Source organism: Poromitra crassiceps (assembly GCF_964638095.1).
Source record: "Poromitra crassiceps genome assembly, chromosome: 18".
Classification (NCBI taxonomy): domain Eukaryota; kingdom Metazoa; phylum Chordata; class Actinopteri; order Beryciformes; family Melamphaidae; genus Poromitra; species Poromitra crassiceps.
This window is the reverse complement of record NC_139636.1, coordinates 26,515,657-26,541,313: the sequence shown is the minus strand read 5'-3', so window position 1 is coordinate 26,541,313 and position 25,657 is coordinate 26,515,657. Positions and strand designations below refer to the sequence as shown.

The 25,657-nt window shown below is 44.3% G+C and overlaps 1 protein-coding gene across 1 annotated transcript in view; it reads left to right on the top strand.

The window, feature by feature from the left end:
- The window catches only part of znf710a (zinc finger protein 710a), a gene marked incomplete at its 5' end in the record, with an annotated part of 61,119 nt that overhangs the window by 29,018 nt on the left and 6,444 nt on the right, over window positions 1–25,657 (top strand). Inside the window, one exon of the mRNA XM_083654794.1 lies at window positions 24,301–24,346. Coding sequence (XP_083510920.1) covers window positions 24,301–24,346 — 46 coding nt within the window. The remainder of the gene's footprint in view (window positions 1–24,300; window positions 24,347–25,657) is intronic.

Below are 25,657 nucleotides of genomic sequence, written 5' to 3'. Positions count from 1 at the left end.
GTACATCACTGAGGATACGTCCCAGTTGCATCCATGCAATGTTTTTTTCTTTATTACTTAGTCTGGCTTAGCCAGTGACTCATAGGAATAGACTACGTGACAACCAGGAAAGACTAGTGACTACTGGAGAGTCAGTTGACAGCCGGAACAGGGACGGCACCCGGGAGCAGTATGGGTTAGCGCCCCAGCATGCGTCTTCCGTGAGGAAGAAGCCCAACAATCCACGAGAGGCCTTTTAGGAGGGCCATTCAAGCCGCAAGTGGAGTCTGCAGTGCCACCAAGTACTGGTACTGCATGGTATCCACCAAGATACCATCACCTCGGAATGAGATGTTTGGAGCGGGGGAGTCTGGTGCAGCGCACAGGTCCTAGACCTGGTGAGACGAGGGAGGAGCCCGGCCGGGTGGCAACCCACAGAGCCCGGTCCCTCTACGTACCAGACCCCTCCTCCCCCCCCCCCCGGTCCCGGCAGAGTAGTTCCGGAGTAGCGGATTGAGTGGCCCTGACCTTCAAAATCTTACCTTTCAGAAAAGGTCAGGCAATTGTCTGTACCCCTAGTGGTTCAGCCACAGTAAGCATTTTAGTTTGGGTATGTCGTTTTCACCATTTTCTTCAGAAATAGGTGGCTTTAGAAGAGGCTAAAATTCCCCATAAATACTGTATCTCTGGGGTGTCCGGGTAGTGTAGCCATAGATTCCCTGCCCACCAAAGTGAGGGGCGCAGGTTCGCATCCTCGTGTTACCTCCGGCTTGGCCAGGCGTCCATACAGGCACGATTGGCTGGTGTCTGCGGGAGGGAGGCCGGATTGAGGGTATTTGTCCTGCTCGCAGCACTAGCGCCTCCTCTGGTCGGTTCGGGGCGAACTGCTCGGGGTGGAAAGGGGAACTGGTGGGAATAGTGTGATCCTCCCACGTGCTACGTCCTACCGGTGAAGCTGTCATACTGTTACGTCAGGGTGACTAGTTGTATCAATAACAATAATAAGGCTCATGTCTAGGGGTTAACTAGCACCAGTGGTTCCGTAACATGTAAAGAAGAAGAAGAACAAGGCTGTTATCTGGCTGGCTGGATGGATGTGTGAGGGCTCCGTGATGATACTCCTCATGCATGTAATTTTGGGACAAAATTTTGACAAAGAAATAACAGAAAGAATCGCTAACAAACACGAGATTCCTAGTATATTATATTTGCACAAATTACATAATGATTGCAATGATTGAATGATGCACTGACATTTTTGTAAAAAGATTTTATTTTAATTTGATTAAATTCTACATGTCTATCACAGAATGCAATGTGTGACAATTTTATCCTATGGTATGACATATTTTGTCACACCATTATCACAGTTTCACACAAACAGATTTGCCAACTTTGATCTTTAAAAATCACTTGAAGAGTTTCTCTGTTCCCATCTAATTCAAAAGATGAGTCCCATAATACACTTATAAAGAAGCCTATTATTTCTACACCTTTGGGGATATCGCACGCATGCGCGCACACACACACACGCGCTCACACACACGCACACACACACACACACACACACACACACACACACACACGCACACACGCACACACACACACACACACACACACTAGAGAAATTGTCAGGTAGGATACATTTAAATATTTATAATGGCAGTCCTATGTGCATCATAATATGGTTTGCTACAAAACAGCCTTGTCACATCAACCACTCCTGTGGGCTCTAATTCCTGTAATGTTTCTTCTTCTTCTTCTTCTTCTTCTTCTTCTTCTTCTTCTTCTTCTTCTTCTTCTTCTTCTTCTTCTTCTTCTTCTTCTTCTTCTTCTTCTTCTTATCATCTCTATATATTTTTCCTAAACATATTTATTTGTGTTGGCACGCTCAACTCTTAGAATTAAATTCATAAGCTACATGGCTGTTGGAGTAGCCTATACCTGGTGTGAAATTGACTGGCACTGGCATTGCTAACTGTTAGCACAAAAACTAAAATACTAAGGCAGGGGCTTTTTGGATGGACTTTAAAGGCCCTCTCCAGTCAGATGTTTGTTATGGCTCATTTCCACCACATATAACAGCACAGTACAGCTCTACTCGATCTGGTCTTACTCGGCTCTACTTGATATAGACTCTGTTTCCATAGCAAATTTACTCGCCTCCGCCCACACCTGGTCGTCATAGCGACCGCATATCTGCCCTCCGCCCATAGCCGAAGTAGGCTATAAGTATAACGTTAAAATTAAATCCATACACAGAACTTTTAAACTGATTATGAAATACTGGTGCCTCTAAATTACCTACAGTGTACATGGGCAAATGTGACAATCGGCTAGGAGAATGGATATCACTTTGTTGTTACTCAAACTCACATGCATGCACTGCGCGGGGACGGGAGAGGCGCTACGGGGAGAACCCCAGCGGCAACTCAACAGGCAAGACCGCGGCTTCGCCTGCGGCCTAGCGGAGCCGACGTAGCACACAACTACAAAGGGCTTCCCGAGGAGCTGACTTTTTTCTCTCTCAAAACAATTGAAAACCACCGCATGTTAAAGCTGAGCAAGGAGATCGATTTTATTTCACCAGAGCCGAAGGCAGCAACACAAAAGAAATAACAGAAGAGAAGGTAAGCCCCACTAAACTGGTATCCAGCATTGACAGTAGATGCCTACAGTAAACACGATTCTGCCTGACCAATCAGTCGTCTGCAGTGTTTTCACATCACCGTATGGTACCGGGTCCACAGCCCTAGAACCTCACCACAGCAGGGACCAAAAGCAGCACGACTCAACCCGGGCTGTCCACGTTTTTGATCGGTGGAATGAGACAAAAAAGCGAGACGAGCTGTGCGGGGCCGCGTTGATACCAGCGGTGGAAATGGGCCATAAGTCACCATCTATCGCAGACTGAGTTAACACCATGGTGATTGAGCCTATGGCCCATTGATGGAAGCCTTTGCATTTTCAGTATTGCAACATTTATGAACTGAGTGTCTGTGGAGACACCCCGGTGAGGGTGGATGGAGCTAAAGCAATAGACTCGCTTTTCATGTTACTGTAGGTTTCCAACAACTCTTGTGTGAAGTAGGATAACAAGCAACTTTTTTCCACTAAAGCATAACATAGGATAATAGCCCATTTGCGGTCATGTTCGCCAAGACATGGTGCTATTTTGTTTAGTTAGCAAAATGAGTGAGTTAACTAGCTTCCAAGTCAGTAAACTGCCTGACCGCTAATCCCAACAGCTGTTCCGATTCCGATGTCACGTTTCTTTTCAACAGTTTTAGAGGTGATGTCCACAAAATATTTGTGGCATTTTCCAGGGAAACAGAGTTACAGCATTCATGATAATGAGGCCTTTTCAAGTCAACTTGGCATCACAGGGCTTCTGGAGACTTGGATTACGTGTGGGGCTATACTTGGTCATAATGAGTACGAAAAACTGCAGTTCCTCAAATGGCCAATTGGGACTGGCGGCAAAAGTGAGTCAGTCCCCATTCACCCCCATGTTAAAATGCCTGACTTTCAGTGTTGTGCATGTTCACACTTCACAAGAGCTAGCTCAAAGTTCAGCTCACACAGATTAAAATGAACTAGTTCACGTTCATAGTTCACAATTTTGAATTTTGAACTAGGTTCACAGTCCCAAAGAATGAGCAGTTCAGTTCATGAGCAGTTCATTTCTTAGTTTTCTTTCCCCATCAACATTTAGTGCATGAGTGTCAAGTCAGCCAGAATGTAAAAGTAGGTCTTCCGCTTTAGGGGTTTCAAAATAAAACTTGTTGTAATTATTATTATTATTATTGTTGTAATTATTAATTATTAATTTTGAGTAGAGCTTTACAGCCACAGTTTCACTCCATATGTTATCTTAACACAAGTATTTATTTTGATACAAGATTTACTGTTAGGTTAGTTGAAATACCTTTTTTTCGCCAATGGTGAGAATTTGAATACCATTATTCTGAAAGTAAATTGCGGTATTTTCCAGGGAAACAGAGTTACAGCATTCATGATAATGAGGCCTTTTCAAATCAACTTGGCACAGGGCTGGGGAGACTTGAGGCGCTTTCACACCGGCCTTGAAAGCCGAAAAATGCACGGAAAATAGGATCCGCGCCTCCGATGTGAAAGTCGTGAACGCGCGTTGCTGGGTAATTGTTGTACGCCTTTCTTTCTGCCATCAGACCTTGTCACAGCGCCGGATTACCAGGTAACCCGCCTCCACTTGAAAGCGTCGGAGCAGCAAGCCGGAACAGTGCGGATGCTTCATAAAAAAATTACAGGGGAAATCACCTCATGCAGCAAGAAAGACAGTGAAAGTAAAAAAAGTAGCCTATACAATCATGCGCCAGGAGGAATGCTCCGTGCATTTAAGGTTAGGCTTGATAGGGGTAAACATCAATAGGCTTTATGCTCAAACGATGTTGACATTAGTAGCCTAGGTAAAATTAACGGATATAATAATACGCTTCTACTAGGACTACAGTATAGCTGTCTGTGGCGAGTTGGTCTGACGATATTCCCTCTGGAAACCAGCTCCAGAACTGCAATCTGTCTAGCTAGCCACTTGTGCATTCCCTACAAAAACTACTAACGTTAAGTAGTCATGTGCATTTATAGCCTATACTATTCCCCCGACGAACGTTATGCAGACTGCAGCTGTTTGATATGCAGGCGTCGTCTTTCAGAACGGAGTACGGACACTAATTAGGCTACTTAATGGGAATAATTTGCTTTACACAAAAATGGAACCAAAAGATAAGAATTAGCCTTGTACCTAATAGGCTACATGATGGTGCATGATGCATCCATATAGTCGATCAGATGAATATTGAAAGCCTTGTTACCATGCTGCATGTGGACAACATTTTCGTGTTTTCTGCACCTGCACAGCTGCACCTCGTTGGCTGGCATACATCGGCGATGTTTGGTTGTTGAATGAATTACACAAGGTGACACTAGGGGTGTCACGATACACTCAGTTCACGATACGATACGTATCACGATACTGGGTTCACGATAACGATACGATACGATACGATTTTAACAATATTTTTTTAAACTTGAATAATGACAATATATGACTGGAAAAGTAGTATTTTATTTGAAATGCACAAATACAAAACATGCTGTTGTGGGAAATTGTTATTACAATAACAACTAGAAAAAACATGAGATTGGAGATAAGGCTTATCTTGAAATAGAATTAGTTACACCGTCACTTAGATTTACTTTGAACTAAAAGGTTTCTCAGCAGTATAAATTCTCATTATGCATCTTCAGTTTTTCTTCAAACTCAAACAACAAGACTTTTCTTAATCTATTTTTTATGCATCTTCAGTTTTTCCTGTCAAGTAAACAGTTTTGCCAGAAACTCAATTGAATGGTTTCTCTCCTGTATAACTTCTCATGTGTCTCTTCAGAGACTTGTTCAACTGAACTACTTTCCACACATTGAACTTCAACAAACAAAGACGTTTCTTAGTCTCTTTAAAAAAAATTTTTTTTTTTTTTTTTTTTTTTTTTTTTTTTTTTTGCGATATGAGATTTCATCTCAACGATACATATCGTGACGTTTTACTATCGCGAAATTTCGTGGGACGATATATTGTGACACCCCTAGGTGACACCATATCGATCTGCTTAGTCAGTGAATTTACTTCTATGAAATGTGTTGTATAAATAAAGTTGGCTTTCCTTGAATGCAATTCATGCAACACTTCGCTGCCAGAAAGTCGGCAGATGCACTCCGCGGCGGAGCCCGTTTTGATATTAAGCCGAGTCCGCCCACCATGCGCCGGTAGCAATTAACAAGTGCACCTATCCTCCCTGCTCAGCGGACTAGCAAAAGGAGGGAAGTCTTGGTTGTTGAATGAATTCGTTCATCATACAGTAGCCTAGGCTACACTAACCTATGAAAATATTAATTTGGGCTAGGAGGAGCTGGAAATGCCTCCGATCACCTTTCAATCCGGGAGCGGTGGCTTTCAGATGAAAGCACACCGCAGGACGGGAATGTGGCCGTGCTGCTTGGCTCTGTGTGAAAGCAATTTCTGTGGTGAGGCTGCTGGCTTTGCGGACCTGCTGAACTGCAATTTTGCGCGATCTGTGTGTGAAAGAGCCTTTGGATTACGTGTGGGGGCAGGCTAAAGGGCTCATTATACTCGAGCAAGCTCCGTGGGGTGGAGCTCCGCGAGTCACCGTGCGGACCTCACGCTGGGGCAGATGCTTTTATACTCAGAAGTGATCAGCCAAGTGATCAGCATGTATTGTACAATGGTAATAGTGAGAACAGCCCGTGAAAAAGTCGTAATTAAACGCTATTATGTGCAGTACTAGGTGCGCTTTCACTCCAAACGACCGCACATCAGCACATGAATGAATCACCAAACTTGTTTTTACTGAATAGTCGTTTCAGTTCTCAGCCCTGATAGCCTACTCTGTGCTGCTTTTAATCTCTCTCAATCATGCTCTCAACACAACACATTTACTTGGTGAAATAACTAGAAACGAACAGTTGCAAATCAAAGTTTAGCCTATCACATGGGTCAAGAAATGTGGTGAAAACACAGCCCAGTGTTCAGGGCTCAGTGGCTTGAAAGCGGCCATGTTTGGAGAGAAGCCGTGCGGGGTCACGTGTGAGAAAAATCTTCAGGTACACGGTGGGCGCCCTACGGAGGTAGCGCCCAACCACGGCCAACAAATTTACGTCATTTGACGCGCCCGGCCCTCGCTCCACCCTTCACGGCATGGTGAGCATAAAGCAGCCTTTACTTGGCTAGTCTACTGTTGCTGTCTTGACACAGGCCAAAAACAGGTTCAAGTCCACACCGCTGTGTGTGATGGTCTGCTTGTGTGTCTACTCTGAGCCCCCCGCGGTAGACAGCAGAGAAGAGAAGAGAGATAAGCAGAGAGACACAAGCAGTGCGGCGAAATGACAGCAAAACCTGTTTGATTCTTATGCAAATGACCACACACGTGTAAACACAATGGGCAATTATCGAGGTAAGACGAGAGTGAGAAAAGTGATAAGATCGTCGTTAAGTAAGTTCATGTATTTGCAAAAGGCTGCGCTCAGCTCACGGATTCATCCAAATATGAGCTTGTTCAATGAACTGCGCTCTTTTAGCGCGTTCATGCACAACATTGCCGACTTTACAACATAATAAACATGTTTACAGCCTGGTTCAAAAAAACATTTTGGGCTCTATAGCTAATTTATCCTTTCATGACAACTGGATGGGGGTGCATTTTTTATATACCTCCCCCATTTAGAGTAAAATAGATGATAAAAAGACTATTGGGTGTGATTGACAGGTGGCCTGTCCAGTGATCGCGCAGCTCCCCAATCATGGACCAATAGCAGGCGGCTCTGTGGGAAACCCCTGGTTTCATGCCATCTCATACGAGCTGCGTGAAAATCAGGATGGCAAACTACAGGCTTCTAAACGGGAGTTCACAAACCTATAGGTGACTCTGTCCATCTCTTTTATACAGTCTATGGCAGCAGTTCAGTTCCCAACTTTTTCCAACTCATGGCCCACTTAAACATCTCAAAAATGTCCGCGGCCCACATCCGAGCGTAAACAGTACGGAGGTGAAATAATACGTTCTCAGAGCACTTTTTATTTGACCAATAAAAGGAGCTGTCCATCAGCACCACGCAGAAACCATAAGCTAAAAGTGAGGGGCTGTCTTCTGCAATAGGCTAATTCACAAATAATTGATTACAAATTAAATAACTATCATTCAACAATGGAGAAATGCATTCTCATATAAAATAATAATAATCGTAATGTTTTGCTAATTATTTGTGGGCCCACTTGCACTACCTACTGTATGCGGCCCACAGTTTGGGAATGGCTGGACTATGGGCCTTTTTCACTAGCAGCCATTTTGTGTCTAAAAGGCAGGAAGTAACACAGGTACAAGCAAACATTAATGAGGGTTTCCAACTTCCAAACCATTTAGGTGTTCCAGTGCCGGGACCGTCGTTAATGTTTTGCTTGCACCTGTGTTACTTCTTGCCTTTTTGACACAGAAGAGAGTATGGAGGCTTTTTTTTTAATCTTTGAAAGTTGGTCACCATCCACTTAAATTTTTAAGGAGAATGCTGTAACTGTTTCCCTGGAAAACTCCACAAATGTTTTGTGGACTAAAAAAACTTCACCCGACCTTCCACCGACATGGGGTAGATAATGACTGAATTTTCTTTTTTTGGTGAACTTATCCTTTAACCTTTAGCTGCTACATACATTATGGACAACTTACCTAATAAATTGGCCATAATGTTTTCATTATTTGAATGGGAGGGATGGCACTGTCTACTATTCCTATATTCAGTCAATCCCGTTTTTAACTTGGTCTATAAATTTTGATACCAATACCCCTATAAATTATTAATTTATAGATGGAAATAATGCATGATGCACACTGAGGTAATCTAAATTCAGTCAGTTTGAGGTGTAGCTAAAACATGAATAAAATTTGATTTTCCAATGGCTTCATTTTTGTGCAAATGCTGATGTGCTTTATGTTAAATTAGAGAGCAACAATCTGTCTTGTTACTAGAAATATTGCTTCGCGCACTCATTTCTAGCTTCGCACGCTAACTTTGAGCAATTGTGCCACGCCGCACGGAACCCCTCCCTTATTGTAGTAGTGACATTACATTTCAAGCTACAATATGTAACATTTAGCATTAGCATTATATTATTATAGCATTTAAATATCTAAAAGTGAGTAGACCTACAGTATGTTATATATTTTAGATATGTACTTAGACTACATTATCCCAAACGTTTCCAAAATTGCTCAAACCCAGAGAAATCCATAATTTTATTCAAGGACACGGACTGTGTCAGGTGAGTCGCTTGTTGATGACATCATCACAGAGCGCCAACTGTTATCCGACTATTTTCTTACTTTTTCAAGTCACATCACAGTCACTTTTTAGGTCTTGGTCTTTTTTAACTATATATTTTTTAACTCGATGAAGGATTTTAGTCATCAGATCAGTTATATTAGAGAAGCCGAGTAAACCGCTCAAGCATCACCTTATGTAGAAGAGACAGTCTGGCTTGAGAGACTAACAGGAAGTGTAAACACAATCGAAAATTCAGATTGTGTTTACACTTCCTGTGACTCATAAACCTTGTCTGACTCATATGAGAGTCAAACTAGGTTTGGCCAGGTGAGTCAGACTAGTTTGGGCAGGTAAAACAGCCGGCGTTTTGAACAGGAAGTCGTGACACAATGGGCCAAGTGGGCGGGGCTCACATAAGGTGAATATGACACACAGGAGACGAAATCATTTTTTACGTATTTTATTGAAATTATGCAGCTACAGTATTGGAAATGTTCATAATATGACAAAACCAGCATTAATAACACAAACACAAATACCATAATTATTATGAAAAGGTACCCAGTTTGATTGAAGCATGGATACTAGGATAACAAAAGCAAAGCAACAGAAACACCGGGAGACATAGCTCCAACTCATGTTACATTAGCAGTAAAGTAAGCTAACGTAAATGTGACAATGCTGGTGAATCTGGTTCCTTCCAATCAACAGACAGGCATTGCCCATCTCTCAGGTAGGCTAAATGATCATCTTTGGGAAAATTATGAAAATCCACATTTATAACGTCTATCTTTTTTCTTTCTTTTTTTAGCATACGGGGGATGCTACACAGTACTGTAGCAGTGGTTTGCCATTAGCTAGCTATGCTATTGTTTACTTCCAGTTTCCAAACCCGGAAACCGGCCAAGCCTGGCCCACTGTAGCATACTGCTAGGGCTGGGCGATATGGTTGAAATCAATATCACGATAATCACAATTTTCCTCAATATCAATATATATCACGATATGGTTCATGTGTGCAAAATCATGTTAAATAATAATTTAAATATTTTCTCATTGAACTGAATGGTAATGTTAGGTGTGATGTCAAACAAAACAGAAATATTCAAATAATATTCGAGTTTTGAAGTAAAATTTGGTTTGGTCATCAATTTAGAGAGCAGAAATGTGTCACGAAATATTATCACGATATGATTCCACTGAAAGACAATAGACAATAATATTGAACTGTCGCCAAACCCTACTGCAAATTAATTAACAGTTTCATACTGCATACTACTATGAAAATCAGTATGCATGTAGTACATATTGCATAGTGTGTTTGTCGGTAGTATGTAGTAGGCGGTTCTGAATACAGCCTCATATAGCCTAGACAACATGAAAGAAGCTCTTCAGTTTCAACATGCCTCTTGCCTACCATTCATACATGCAGGGTATTGTTGGTCTGAAATGGAGATTAGAGTTGCACTGTGTAAAGGGAAGACACTCATTACAGCATCTTTCATATTGGCCAACACAATTATTATTGTTTGTCACGTGCATCTCTGCCAGAGTCGAGCTGGAAGGTCAGTGTTTTCAATTACAGATTGTATTGCTGATACCCAGTATCAGATTCTTGATCATGACATCATCTGTGCCAGTGGACAGAGTTAACCTCCAGGAGGCCACATATAGGCTGAGCGATGCATGGTGTTATATTGCCACAGTCATGGATGGGCTGGAATCACACAAATATTGCCGATTACAGGCTGATGTAGTTATTTGTTTCATGGATAAGTGTGATGTATAACAATCTTTCAAAAGCACACTATATTCCTAATCTGTGAAATTCCATTAATTAAAAATGTTCACAAGCTGCAAATTTTGCAGAGTCCCCCTACGGTGAAAAATATAAGAAAAATAACACACATCATTTTGTTTCAAGCTATGGCTATTTAGAACTATTTGTATGAAATGCCATTAAAAAAAAAAACTCTTTTCGTGTAACCACCAATTTCACAAACTACATCTTGAACAGAAGGTAATAATCATGGGTAATTTACATGTCAATCTAAATGAGGTAAATTTCATGTTATTGCATTTTAGGTCATGGAAAAAAGAAACACAATGTATATTCTCCTAAAAAACAAAGTTTGAGTGAAAGCTGTGAGGGAAAAATGTTGCACTCACAAATAGTATGAATCTTAAAAACGTAGTTTACAATTGTGATTTCTGCACGTTTAAAGATTGAATGGTATTTGTAACATGAACAATACGAGCTACGTTTATGCTTCATTCTGGTGTAAATACGCTGTGTATTCATCGTGATAGTAATAATGACATTTGAACATTTTAAGTGTTCTGGCAGAACCGAGCACACCATGAATAATCTGAAGTAAACCACAGGGGGTTCAAATTAAGCAGTCCAATTAAAAGGTCAAATCTGTTCAGTTCTCAGTTTATCGTGAAATGTGAATAGTTTCAAACAGCACTTGGGCTTGTGTTGTTGTGTGGAGTTCTGTGCCTGTACTAGTCTTATTATGATTGAGAACAAGGGATTCAGCCTGTCTAATTCAGCATGATTGTTTATCCAGCATGAATCGAAACAGTTTATGATCTTTTGGTCTTTAGTATCCCCAACATTTGCAGAGGCGATATTCTACTGTAATTATTGATTTCGCAAACCCACTTAGTTCTATTGCAAATAAACCTTTTCCTTTCCAATATACAGTATTCATGTCCATTCATTTTCATCTTAGAATTTATCTCCACTGAAATATTTCTGTTTTAGAACTTTCAGTGTTTTTTTTTGCTATGCTCCTCTGCCTCTGTTTTATGCTTTTGCTCTGTATCTTTTTCTGTCCCTCCCTCCCTCCCTCCCTCTCTCTCTGTCCTTCTTTCTCTCCTCTCTTTTTCTTTGGCTGCTTTTCACTCTGTTTTCTTTCATTGTTTTCCCTTTCTTTCTCGCCTAGGGACCCCATTTTTTTCTGTCCCTCTATTCAGGTTTTCTTTATTCTCTTTTCTGAATAGTTGTGGTACTTTAAGGGGAAGGGGAGGGCGAGGGGAGGGGAGGGGAGGTTAGTTTCACTCAAAGCTGCAGCACAAAACTTCCTCCCACACCACATGCAGTGTCTGTTGGAATGAGTTTGTCACCGGGTTGACGACACACTCCCCCTCCTATATGTCTGCCCCCGGTGGTTGACGGGCCTACAGTGAATTGGCATTAAGCCAACAGACACAAGCCTACACATGTAATATATTGACTGTCCCCCCGGAAACATCAATGGGGCCGTGCTGCAAAGAGCCTGTGTGCTCCTGCTTAAGTGGTGTTAGTTCAGTGTGTTGAGTATCGCATGGCGACACACGACGTGATGGTGCGTTAAAGCAGCCACAGCCGTGTGTGAGTAATACCATTAGGTGCAACGGAGGTGCTTCACCAGAACATCTTCATCACTGCAGAGAAATGACAGGCTACCTTCCTTACCAGGTAGAGGAGCGCTACCCGCTCGATGGCCTCGGTCTCAGTGGGACTCCACACAGATAAGCACATCTGCCAGTGCACTCCACCACCACCACCACCACCACCGCCGCTAAATCAGAAATAATCAAATGATAAACGCCAAGTTGTAAATTTGTTGACGTAGCTGTTAATATGGTAATAGGGCACAATAACAGCAGCAGTGTAGGAGAATACCGCTCGGCGCTCCATGAGGGCACTCCTGATAGACAAAGCCACTGCAGGCAGTTAATCTCCGGATATCATGACAGAAATCATTCCTCTTTCTTCATGATAGTGAAAGACTACAGCCTTTGCACCTATGGTTTCCATCTCGCAGACACACACACACGCACACGCACACACACACACACACACATTCTGCCCAGCACTATTCCATGCATGCCTCAATGGCATTTAAAGTGGGTTTGGATAAATTGGAAATGATTAAAAATGCAGAATTGACAGGGAAACCGATAAAACTTTCTCTCTATAAGTAAGAACCAAAAAGCAGCATGATGGAATGGCAGGCTTGAAGGGGAGAGAAAGGTGAAAGACAGATGAAAGTGGAGCGAGATAAAAGCCGGAGTGAGGAGGGTGCGGGGATAAAGCAGGAGGAAGGGAGGCAGAGATGAAAGCAAAATGAGAAAGATAAGAACAGAGTGAGAGAGACAGAGAGGGAAACGGAGGAAGAGATAGATAGTGTACAGAGCAGAGAGAGAGAGGTAACCATGGAAACAGGAGGAAGGTACAAAAGAAGAGATAGACAAAGGGTTTGATTTAAAAGAAAGAAACTTGGACGGAAAGAAAAGTAATTCCGACTGAAATTTGTTACCGGGAGGTGGAGGAAATAATACAAAGAGTGACGGCCATAGAGGGGACAGTGGCTCGGGTCTGGTTTAGCCAGTTTGAATGTGGTCGGCTCTAAACCAGCATAAGGCACTCCAGAGACCTCTAGTGTTAATAGGCTTCCGTGGTTCATTGTGGGCCTCACCTTGAGTAAATCTGGGGCCATTGCTGCACTATGTAGGACACTAGTAAGATACACCACGTTGTGTTTTTTTTCCACCACTGTATTTATGTCTGTCACACGGAGAGTTCAGGCCAGTGTCTGTGTATCTTATTGATGGCTGGCGAGGCTGTGTGCCCGTACAGAAAACCCTCAATTTTATAAGCATACTTTCCTGTGAATCACATAGTATGAAGAGACTTCAGAGCGTCTGAAATAGGATAAAGTGCCTTGGTAAATTCCTCTCCCACCTTTACTGCAATGAAAAACTGCATTCCTGATAAGAAGATATGAGTTCTCCATGGCCCTACATTGTGTTTACTGACTCGCTGAATGAACTTGCGGGTGCATGTTGTATTCTGGTGCTGTTGACTATCCTTTCCGTTGGCGTTGGATAAATGCAATGTGCCCGTATATATTAGGATTCATATTTGTATATCTATATAGAGTTACAGACAGACATGGGGTTTTTATTCTGTGGTTTTTGAGTCTCTTGTGGCTACCCTTCTTTCTCCCTTCCCCCTCTCTGTTTTTCTCTTCTCTCTGTCTTTCTCTTTCGTCCTCTGTCTCTGTTTCTCTCTCACTCACTCCCCCTCCCTCCTCCCTCTTTCTCTTGATCTCTCTCTCTCTACTCGCTCTCTCTCTCTCTCTCTCTCTCTCTCTCTCTCTCTCTTGCTCTCCCGTGCCCCCCTCTTTCTCTCACTCTCATGCTCTCTCTCTCTCTCTCTCTCCCTTCTCTTTCTCTCTCTCCTTCCATAGCTCTCTGTCTCACTCCCTCCTCGCCCCCCTCTCGGTTCCTTTTATATCCTCCTTGCTGAATGCTCTTCTCCTCTCCTCCCTCAACTCTGTCTTTTCTCCTTTATATTCAGTCTTCTTCTCTCTTTTTTTCCAAGCTCTCTCCCCACACTCCTTTCTCCAGTGTTGTCTCCAAGCAGAGCTATTTCATTGCTAATATTCTGTCTTTCCATTTAGTACCCCACCACAGAATGGGGAGAGTAATCTTTTATTTAGGCTTTTGGCTCTGGCCATCTCTGCATCCTGTCTCGCTGTTTCTGTCAGACTGATTTGTTGGCCGAATTAAATACTTTATTTGTTTACACATGTACAACAAAATTAAATAATAATAATAATAATAATAATAATAATAATAATAATAAGCAAACATGGAAAACATCAGTGTAGAATCAGTGGGGCAGAATATTTGGCACATTCTTGTTAGTGTGTTTGTTTGAAGTAGGCTGACATGGCCAGTGATTCACCTATTAGTCCACCTTACTCTGTATTTGAGTGCAGATGATGTATTCCTATAACATTTAAAGTTATGCTTCCCTCCACATAGTCATAATGAGTGAGGCAGTAATGACATGTTGATTTTCATTTTGTGTTCACCTGTGCATGTGTCCACTCTCTGTTTTCACTTATCTTAACCTGTTAATGTGTTCACTCTCTCTTTTCACTGAACTTAAACCTGTGCATGTGTCCACTCTCTCTTTTCACTGAACTTAACCTGTGCATGTGTCCACTCTCTGTTTTCACTTATCTTAACCTGTGCATGTGTCCACTCTCTCTTTTCACTTATCTTAACCTGTGCATGTGTCCACTCTCTGTTTTCACTGACCTCAACCTGTGCATGTGTCCACTCTCTCTTTTCACTTATCTTAACCTGTGCATGTGTCCACTCTCTCTTTTCACTTATCTTAACCTGTGCATGTGTCCACTCTCTCTTTTCACTTATCTTAACCTGTGCATGTGTCCACTCTCTGTTTTCACTTATCTTAACCTGTGCATGTGTCCACTCTCTCTTTTCACTGACCTTAACCTGTGCATGTGTCCACTCTCTCTTTTCACTGACCTTAACCTGTGCATGTGTTCACTCTCTGTTTTCACTGACCTTAACCTGTGCATTCGTTCACTCTCTGTTTTCACTGATCTTAACCTGTGCATGTGTCCACTCTCTGTTTTCACTTACCTTAACCTGTGCATGTGTACACTCTCTGTTTTCACTGACCATAACCTGTGCATGTGTCCACTCTCTCTTTTCACTTATCTTAACCTGTGCATGTGTCCACTCTCTCTTTTCACTTATCTTAACCTGTGCATGTGTCCACTCTCTGTTTTCACTTATCTTAACCTGTGCATGTGTCCACTCTCTCTTTTCACTGACCTTAACCTGTGCATGTGTCCACTCTCTCTTTTCACTGACCTTAACCTGTGCATGTGTTCACTCTCTGTTTTCACTGACCTTAACCTGTGCATTCGTTCACTCTCTGTTTTCACTGATCTTAACCTGTGCATGTGTCCACTCTCTGTTTTCACTTACCTTAACCTGTGCATGTGTACACTCTCTGTTTTCACTGACCATAACCTGTGCATGTGTCCACTCTCTCTTTTCACTTATCTTAACCTGTGCATGTGTCCACTCTCTCTGACCTTAACCTGTCTCTGTTTTCACTGACCTTAACCTGTTTTTTGTTTTTTTTAACCTTTATTTAACCAGGTAGGTCAATTGAGAACCAGTTCTCATTTACAATGACGACCTGGCCAAGAGGCAGCATAAAAGGCAAATAGAAAACAAATGGACAAAGAAAAACCTAGAAACAAATAATACAATTATACACGTCATACCAATCCTAAAAGAGTAATATTTACAATATTTATGGTGACATATTAAAAAGTAAATGGTTAAAAACAATAAGGACATATATGAAGAAGCAGATGGCTAAAAACAAGTGCAATGATCTTGTACTATTGATTGTAGTGAGTTTTTGAAAGAGGAGAGCGGAATGAGTGAGTTCAGTTTTAAGGTCCGTTGCAGATGATTCCAGTCATCTGCAGCAGAAAACTGAAAAGAGGAATGACCTGTGCATGTGTCCACTCTCTGTTTTCACTTATCTTAACCTGTGCATGTGTCCACTCTCTGTTTTCACTGATCTTAACCTGTGCATGTGTCCACTCTCTGTTTTCACTTATCTTAACCTGTGCATGTGTCCACTCTCTGTTTTCACTTATCTTAACCTGTGCATGTGTCCACTCTCTGTTTTCACTTATCTTAACCTGTGCATGTGTCCACTCTCTGTTTTCACTTATCTTAACCTCTGCATGTGTCCACTCTCTGTTTTCACTGATCTTAACCTGTGCATGTGTCCACTCTCACTGACCTTAACCTGTGCATGTGTCCACTCTCTGTTTTCACTTATCTTAACCTGTGCATGTGTCCACTCTCTGTTTTCACTTATCTTAACCTGTGCATGTGTCCACTCTCTGTTTTCACTTATCTTAACCTGTGCATGTGTCCACTCTCTGTTTTCACTGATCTTAACCTGTGCATGTGTCCACTCTCACTGACCTTAACCTGTGCATGTGTCCACTCTCTGTTTTCACTGATCTTAACCTGTGCATGTGTCCACTCTCTGTTTTCACTTACCTTAACCTGTGCATGTGTCCACTCTCTGTTTTCACTTATCTTAACCTGTGCATGTGTCCACTCTCTGTTTTCACTTACCTTAACCTGTGCATGTGTCCACTCTCTGTTTTCACTTATCTTAACCTGTGCATGTGTCCACTCTCTGTTTTCACTTATCTTAACCTGTGCATGTGTCCACTCTCTGTTTTCACTTATCTTAACCTGTGCATGTGTCCACTCTCTGTTTTCACTTATCTTAACCTGTGCATGTGTCCACTCTCTGTTTTCACTTATCTTAACCTGTGCATGTGTCCACTCTCTGTTTTCACTTATCTTAACCTGTGCATGTGTCCACTCTCTGTTTTCACTGATCTTAACCTGTGCATGTGTCCACTCTCACTGACCTTAACCTGTGCATGTGTCCACTCTCTGTTTTCACTGATCTTAACCTGTGCATGTGTCCACTCTCTGTTTTCACTTACCTTAACCTGTGCATGTGTCCACTCTCTGTTTTCACTGATCTTAACCTGTGCATGTGTCCACTCTCTGTTTTCACTTACCTTAACCTGTGCATGTGTCCACTCTCTGTTTTCACTTATCTTAACCTGTGCATGTGTCCACTCTCTGTTTTCACTGACCATAACCTGTGCATTTGTCCATTCTCTCTTTTCACTGACCTTAACCTGTGCATGTGTCCATTCTCTCTTTTCACTTATCTTAACCGGTGCATCTGTCCACTCTCTTTTCACTGACCTTGTCCGTAACCTGTGCATGTGTCCACTCTCTGTTTTCACTGACCTTAACCTGTGCCTCTGTTTTCACTGACCTTAACATGTGCATGTGTCCATTCTCTCTTTTCACTTATCTTAACCTGTGCATGTGTCCACTCTCTGTTTGCACTTACCTTAACCTGTGCATGTGTCCACTCTCTCTTTTCACTGACCTTAACCTGTGCATGTGTCCATTCTCTCTTTACACTGACTTTAACCTGTGCATGTGTCCACTCTCTATTTTCACTTATCTTAACCTGTGCATGTGTCCACTCTCTGTTCTCACTGACCTTAACCTGTGCATGTGTCCACTCTCTGTTTTCACTTACCTTAACCTGTGCATGTGTCCACTCTCTCTTTTCACTGACCTTAACATGTGCATGTGTCCATTCTCTCTTTTCACTTATCTTAACCTGTGCATGTGTCCACTCTCTGTTTGCACTTACCTTAACCTGTGCATGTGTCCACTCTCTCTTTTCACTGACCTTAACCTGTGCATGTGTCCATTCTCTCTTTTCACTGACCTTAACCTGTGCATGTGTCCATTCTCTCTTTTCATTGACTTTAACCTGTGCATGTGTCCACTCTCTATTTTCACTTATCTTAACCTGTGCATGTGTCCACTCTCTGTTTTCACTGACCTTAATGGAAGAAGCTGGAAGCTTGCAGCACGGGCGTGGCTGCTTTTACAGAGTTTTGCTATATTCCATCTGCGTTGCTTATATTCAAGCTGTGCGATTGTCTGTTCTGTGCTTATGAAAAAGCCTGCTTTTTTTTTTTTTTTTTTTTTTAGCTATTCCGACAGCTAATCATGAGACTTACTATTATGCAGAGGTGAGGCTAATCTAGCGCTGGAAATAACAGAAGGTGTGTGGGCTTCCTTCCTCACATACACACAAGGGATAGCCAGCTAAAATATCAACATCAGTCCAATAAGTTCAAAACACAGAGCAAACTGATTTCCGTTGTTCCCTTCTCTCTCTGAGGATAGGAGATCTCTCTCTCTGGAGTATAGGAGATCTCTCTCTGGAGTATAGGAGATCTCTCTCTCTGAGGATAGGAGATCTCTCTCTCTGGAGTATAGGAGATCTCTCTCTGAGGATAGGAGATCTCTCTCTCTGGAGTATAGGAGATCTCTCTCTGGAGTATAGGAGATCTCTCTCTCTGAGGATAGGAGATCTCTCTCTCTGGAGTATAGGAGATCTCTCTCTCTGGAGTATAGGAGATCTCTCTCTCTGGAGTATAGGAGATCTCTCTCTCTGGAATATAGGAGATCTCTCTCTCTGGAGTATAGGAGATCTCTCTCTCTGGAGTATAGGAGATCTCTCTCTGGAGTATAGGAGATCTCTCTCTCTGGAGTATAGGAGATCTCTCTCTCTGGAGTATAGGAGATCTCTCTCTGGAATATAGGAGATCTCTCTCTCTGGAGTATAGGAGATCTCTCTCTGGAATATAGGAGATCTCTCTCTCTGGAGTATAGGAGATCTCTCTCTCTGGAGTATAGGAGATCTCTCTCTGGAGTATAGGAGATCTTTCTCTCTGGAGTATAGGAGATCTCTCTCTGGAGTATAGGAGATCTCTCTCTGGAGTATAGGAGATCTCTCTCTCTGGAGTATAGGAGATCTCTCTCTGGAGTATAGGAGATCTCTCTCTGGAGTATAGGAGATCTCTCTCTCTCTGGAGTATAGGAGATCTCTCTCTCTGGAGTATAGGGGATCTCTCTCTGGAATATAGGAGATCTCTCTCTGGAGTATACGAGATCTCTGTCTCTCTGGAGTATAGGAGATCTCTCTCTCTGGAGTATAGGAGTTAGTATAGGAGATCTCTCTCTGGAATATAGGAGATCTCTCTGGAGTATAGGAGATCTCTGTCTCTCTGGAGTATAGGAGATCTCTCTGGAGTATAGGAGATCTCTCTGGAGTATAGGAGATCTCTGTCTCTGGAGTGTAGGGAATTCTCACCTGAATATTGCAGCTATACTAACAACCCTATACGTATAGCCATACACTGCTTCCAGTTTGCCTGACAGGCAGAGTGAAACGATGTTGAATTATAAGCGTCACCTAGCAGCACAACGTCACCCACAGTCACAGCAAACTCAGACTGTATCCAGTCTGTCACCGCTAGATGAAGAAACAATAGTGACTGTGAGCTCGCCAACATATAGCAAGAGGAGAGCGATACTGTATACTATGTGTATAGGGACTATCTCAAGGCTTGAAGACTGCTGCATCTCCACACTATATTGTCTTTTGCATTTGTCACAATGTATGCGTATGCACATTTGTTTGAACAGAAAGACCTGGGAGTTGTCATCAATGAGTGCTCTACAGTTTTATGATTCATTGAGCCCTCCCTCCCCAGGGGTAAAACAGACCTCTGATATCTGAATCTCCTTCTCTCTCTCTCTCTTCCTCTTCCTCTTTCTCTCTCTATTGGTCTCTCATTGAAGGGGGGGGGGGGAGAGTTCTAACTTTGACCTATATGACAGAGAGGACATGACAGTGTACTGCATGCTTCTCCTCTTATAGATAAAGTGGACAGTCCCAGCTGCTTGCTTTTGGAAATATAAAGGGACTAGTTGTGGTCGAAATGTACCTAAGTCACACGGACAGCCGTGTCAGAAGTGTGTTGTTTCAGGCCTGTGGGGGAACTGAAAGTGTGTCTGATCTCAGACATCAGATGCGTCACGCGTGTACAGACGCACACGCGCGCCGCAGACACACACACACACACACACGCAAACACAAAACGCTCACATGTGAAATCATAGTTGCGGGTTAGTACACTATTGAGAGCCAGGCTATGGCTCACTTCCCTCTCTCTAGCAGTGGTTCTCAGACTTTTTCACGTCAAGGTCCGCTGAATAGACCCTTTTCACGGGGGCCATTTTGTGTCGAAAAGGCAGAATAAACACAGGTGCAAGCAAAACACTAATGAGGGTTTCCAAACTCCAATCATGGAAGTTTGAAACCCTCGTTAGTGTTTTGCTTGCACCTGTGTTTACCCTGCATTTTCGACACAAAAAGGGTCTATAGACACAAATGAGTCCAGGGATTTTTGCTTTTAGATGTTTTATTACAGAGATTGTATGAAACCCATGAGCAAAATAATCATACATCCTGTCATGGTGTTACTTACGGATGGAATTACAGTGAAAATAAATTATTCCCCTTTTTGCTGGGGGCCCCCGGGAACCCCCTCAAGGACCCCTGGGGGTCCCTGGACGCCACTTTGAGACCCACTGGGAAACCTGTGGAAACGCAAGAACTGAATGAAATGATACTTTCATTATTCGTGGTATTGTATCCTTTCCCCACAATTAGTTTAGCGTCGCCCGAGACGTAGCTACAAATGTAGCCGAAGTAAATGGACAAGTGAGCAGGTTCTCACTGTTGTGAAGATTGGGGCCTGGAAGCGAGCCAGTGTAATTCCTTCCCCAAACTTTTGTTGTCTGTGTCTTGTTCATTTCCCCCATAGGCTACTTCTGTGTTACTTCTGTGTTCCCCCATAGGCTACTTCTGTGTTGCTTTCTGTACGTATCCCTTGTTGTTTCTTCCATGTGCTTTCTTTGTCTTTCAGCCTCCCTTATCTCTTTGTTTCTTCCCCTGCTCTCCTTCTATTTTCTCTCTCTCCCATTCTCTCCCTCCACTTCCTGCTATCTCTCCCCCTCACTCAATCTCTCTCTCCCCCCCCCGCCCTCACTCCCATCCCCTATCTCTCTCTCCCCTCCCGTCCCCTCCCCTCCCCTCCACTCTCTCTCTCTCTCTCTCTCTCTTTCTCATTCTCACAGCGCTCCCCAACCCGCTGATGATTGATCAAGGTTTTCAAGGTTTGCCCTTTCCTGTTATTTAGTGGGAAATGTTTATGCACAGAGTCTCTCCAGCCTTCTTACGCTCACGATTGGCATGTGTCCGGCGTGCACGTCTATATACAGTATGTTCTGTATATACAGTATGTACTGGATATACAGTACGTACACTGTTGTTGTTGTGAGAGTGGCACTTTCTGCAGAAATGCGGCATGTTGGCTAGTTAAAGCAGGTAAGGTAAGTCTGGTTATAACAGCGTACCTGTCTCATTATCAAGCTCCCACTACAGACTACCTAAGCACACAACCTGCACTTAGCCTGCAGGTACGGTGCCTGCCTGCCTGCCTGCCTGCCCGCCTGCCTGCCTACTTGCCTGCCTGCCTGCCTGCCTACTTGCCTGCCTGCCTGCCTGCCTACTTGCCTGCCTGCCTGCCTACCTACTTGCCTGCCTGCCTGCCTGCCTACTTGCCTGCCTGCCTGCCTGCCCGCCTGCCTGCCTACTTGCCTGCCTGCCTGCCTACTTGCCTGCCTGCCTGCCTGCCTACTTGCCTGCCTGCCTGCCTACCTGTCTGTCTGCCTGCCTACCTGTCTGCCTGCCTACCTGCCTGCCTACCTGTCTGCCTGCCTACCTGTCTGCCTGCCTACCTGTCTGCCTGCCTGCCTGACTACCTGCCTGCCTGCCTGCCTGCCTACCTGTCTGCCTGCCTGCCTACCTGCCTGCCTACCTGCCTGCCTGCCTGCCTACCTACCTACCTGCCTGCCTGCCTGCCTGCCTACCTGCCTGCCTGCCTACCTGCCTGCCTGCCTGCCTGCCTACTTGCCTGCCTGCCTGCCTGCCTACTTGCCTGCCTGCCTGCCTACCTGTCTGTCTGCCTGCCTACCTGTCTGCCTGCCTACCTGCCTGCCTACCTGTCTGCCTGCCTACCTGTCTGCCTGCCTACCTGTCTGCCTGCCTGCCTGACTACCTGCCTGCCTGCCTGCCTGCCTACCTGTCTGCCTGCCTGCCTACCTGCCTGCCTACCTGCCTGCCTGCCTGCCTACCTACCTACCTGCCTGCCTGCCTACCTACCTACCTGCCTGCCTGCCTACCTGCCTGCCTGCCTGCCTGCCTACCTACCTACCTGCCTGCCTGCCTGCCTACCTGCCTGCCTGCCTGCCTGCCTGCCTGCCTGCTTGCCGCACTGTTTCTCAACACAGCCTGCAAAGAAATCTGGAAGTTCAATAGTTAATGTCTTCCCTTGCTGTTTTTCCTTTTCCTCACTCTCTCCCTCTATCTCCTTTCCTCTCTCCATTCCCTCTGCTCTCCCTCTCCCCCTCCTTCTCCCTCCTTCATTCTGCACCCCCCTCCCCTCCTCCAAACCCACCCACCCCCCCTTTCTCTTGCTGATGGACTCTTCTTTTTTATTTTCACACTCCACACCATCCCCCCTTCTTTTTTTCTTCTCTCTATTTCTCTCTCCTTCTTTCCTCTAGCCCTCTCCCTCCCCCTCTTCTCTTTCACTGCATTTTCTTTCAACCCTCCCTCCCTCCCTCCCTCTATCTCTCTTCCCATCCCCACCCCCTCGCTCCTCCACCAGCACTCCCCCTCCCTCCCTCCCTCCTCTCTTTCTTTTTTCTTTTCTTTTATTCTCTCTTTCTCTTTCTCTTACCACATCCTTTCTTATGCCTGGGCCCTCCCTCCCTCCCCCGTCTCTCCTTTCCCTTCTTCCTCCTTTTTTTGCTGCATTCTCTTTTTCCCTCCCCCACCCCGGCTCTCTTTCCTCTCTCTCTCTCTCTCTCTCTCTCTCTCTCTCCCTTTTTCTTTCTGTCTCTCTCACCCCCCCTCCACCACCCCCCGCACGCTCCTTCCTCCACTCTGCTTCGCTCCCCCTCCCTCTCTCTCTCTGCCTCTTTCTTCCTTATTCTTTCTCCCCCATGTCTGTCTCCCCTCCCTCCCTCCCTCTCTCCTAACTGCTTTTCTCTCCTTTCTTTCTCCTTCTCTCTTCTTTTGTCACTGTTCTTTCCCTCCTAGTGAATGTCTCAGACACTGTACTTCAGGCTGTCTGTCTCTATACTTAATTAGTTTGAATCTAGAAATAATGGCAGCAAACTAACGCGGTCTGGAAAGTTAAAATTTGAGCATATCTCAGACATTATCTGTCTGACTGTTTGCCTCTGACAGACACACCTCCACCCATAGTCTCTCTCTGTGTGTCTGTGTGTGTAATGTGTCAGTGAGAGAGTGTGTGTGTCTGTGTGTCTGTGTGTGTGTGTGTGTGTGTGCGCGCGCCTGTATATGTGCGTTTGTTCATGTTTTGTGTGTGTGTGTGTGTGTGTGTGTGTGTGCGATTAGATTTTTATAATTGTTTGTGCGTCTGAGCACATGCGCGCCAAAGGAAACGCAAAGTATGAGTGTGATCAAGAAGAGATAGAGCTTGTTTCTCTGCTGTAAAGAGAAATGTGTGTTGAAGGGTCATGCTGAATTGTGTGTGTGTGTGTGTGTCTCTCTCTGTCTGTCTGTCTGTCTGTCTGTCTGTCTGTCTGTCTGTGTGTGTGTGTGTGTGTGTGTGTGTGTGTGTGTGTGTGTCTCTGTCTGTCTGTGTGTGTGTGTGTGTGTGTGTGTGTGTGTTTGTAAGAGAAAAGAGGAGAGAGAAAGAGAAGTGAGATGGGAGAGGGTGGGAGGAAGAGAAAGAAATGGGGTGATACTGTGTGTGTGTGCGTGCGTGCGTGTGCGTGTGTGTGTGTGTGTGTGTGTGTGTGTGTGTGTGTGCGTGCGTGTGTGTGTGTGTGTGTGTGTGTGTGTGTGTGTGGTGGAGTAGGGGGGGCGGGTGGGGGGGGGGGGGGGCAGGCACAGTCAGTTCTGATAACAGCAACAGTAGGAGGAGGATGAGCCGTGGGACCGCCCCACTCTCTCTCTCTCTCTCTCTCTCTCTTTCTCTCTCTCTCTCTCTACAGATATAAATAGGAGGTGGATTTTTTTACTCCACTCATTTCTCCTGAAGGATGAGATCCCTGAAACACCTCAAACATCACTCCAGGAACAATGTGGTGAGTTTGTAACCTGAGGACGGGACACTGTTTTGCACTGTTGCCATTAGGGGGGGGGGGGGGGGGGTAGTGTTTTGATGTGTTGTTAGTGAGGTATTTACACTCTGTGTCTGTGTGTTGGTGAGGGGACGCCAGATTACTTTTTACATTCATATATGAGTAGCCTAACCGCACAGGGAACATCTTTGACTAACTATCCTGCTTCTCTGCCATCTCTGCCACACTACTATCTATTCCTATTCTACAATTGTTGTGGGTTTAGGTGTCTTTCACTTGCAACTTTAAATGTGAAAGTGTGGACTCTTTGCAATTACCATCCTATAGCTCTCTCATTCTGCTTGTCATTTGTCTTTCTCTCTCTCTCATATTGTCAGCCTTTCATTTTGCTCTGTGCTTTTTCTCTTCCCTCCTCAGCTCCCCTCCCCTCCCCTCCCTCGCTCCCTCTTTCACTCACTCACTCTGTCTTTCTGTCTCTCTCCCCCCCGCACCCCTCCTCCTCCTCCTCTTCCTTTCTCTCTTCCCCTCTCTCTCTCTCTCTCTCTCTCTCTCACACACGCTCACTCAATCTCTCCCTGCCTCCCCCTCCCTCTCCTCCCCCCTTTCTTTATCTTTCAGCCCCTCCATCTCATTTCTCTCCCCTCCCTCCCTCCTCCCCCGCCCACAGCTCTTTCTCCTTCTCTCTATACCTCCCTCCCTCCCTCTTTCTCTCACTCGCTCACAGACACACAGACACACACTTTCAAATACACACCCCGCAGTCTCTCTCCATTTCTTTCTCACAAACACACAGTCTGTCTCTGTCTGACTACTTTAAAAGCAGTAATTATAAATGACGTGGTTATCAGGGCATCCAGGTCTACTCCCCTCTCCCCGACACACACACACACACACACACACACACACACACACACACACACACACACACACACACACACACACACGCACGCACGCACGCACACACACACACACACACACACACCTTTTCTCCTGCTTTATCTCCTCTTCCTTTCCAGCCTCTCTCCATCCCCTCTGTCTCCTCTCTCTCAGTATTGTATCAGGAAGGCAGCAGCTCTTGCTGGTAATGTATGGTACAGAGTACAGACTAGTATGTAAAGAGACTAGGGGTCAGAGCGAATACATACATTTCCCCACCAGTCACATTGATGCTAAGGACTAGCCAGAGAACACTGGGCCTGTCATTTACCATACACAGGGCTGTTTGGCTGCACCAACACATTCTTCTCCATAGTTTCACTGTTCATTTTTATTTGTATTTATTTATTTCTTTATTTCTTTATTTCCAGACAGCTA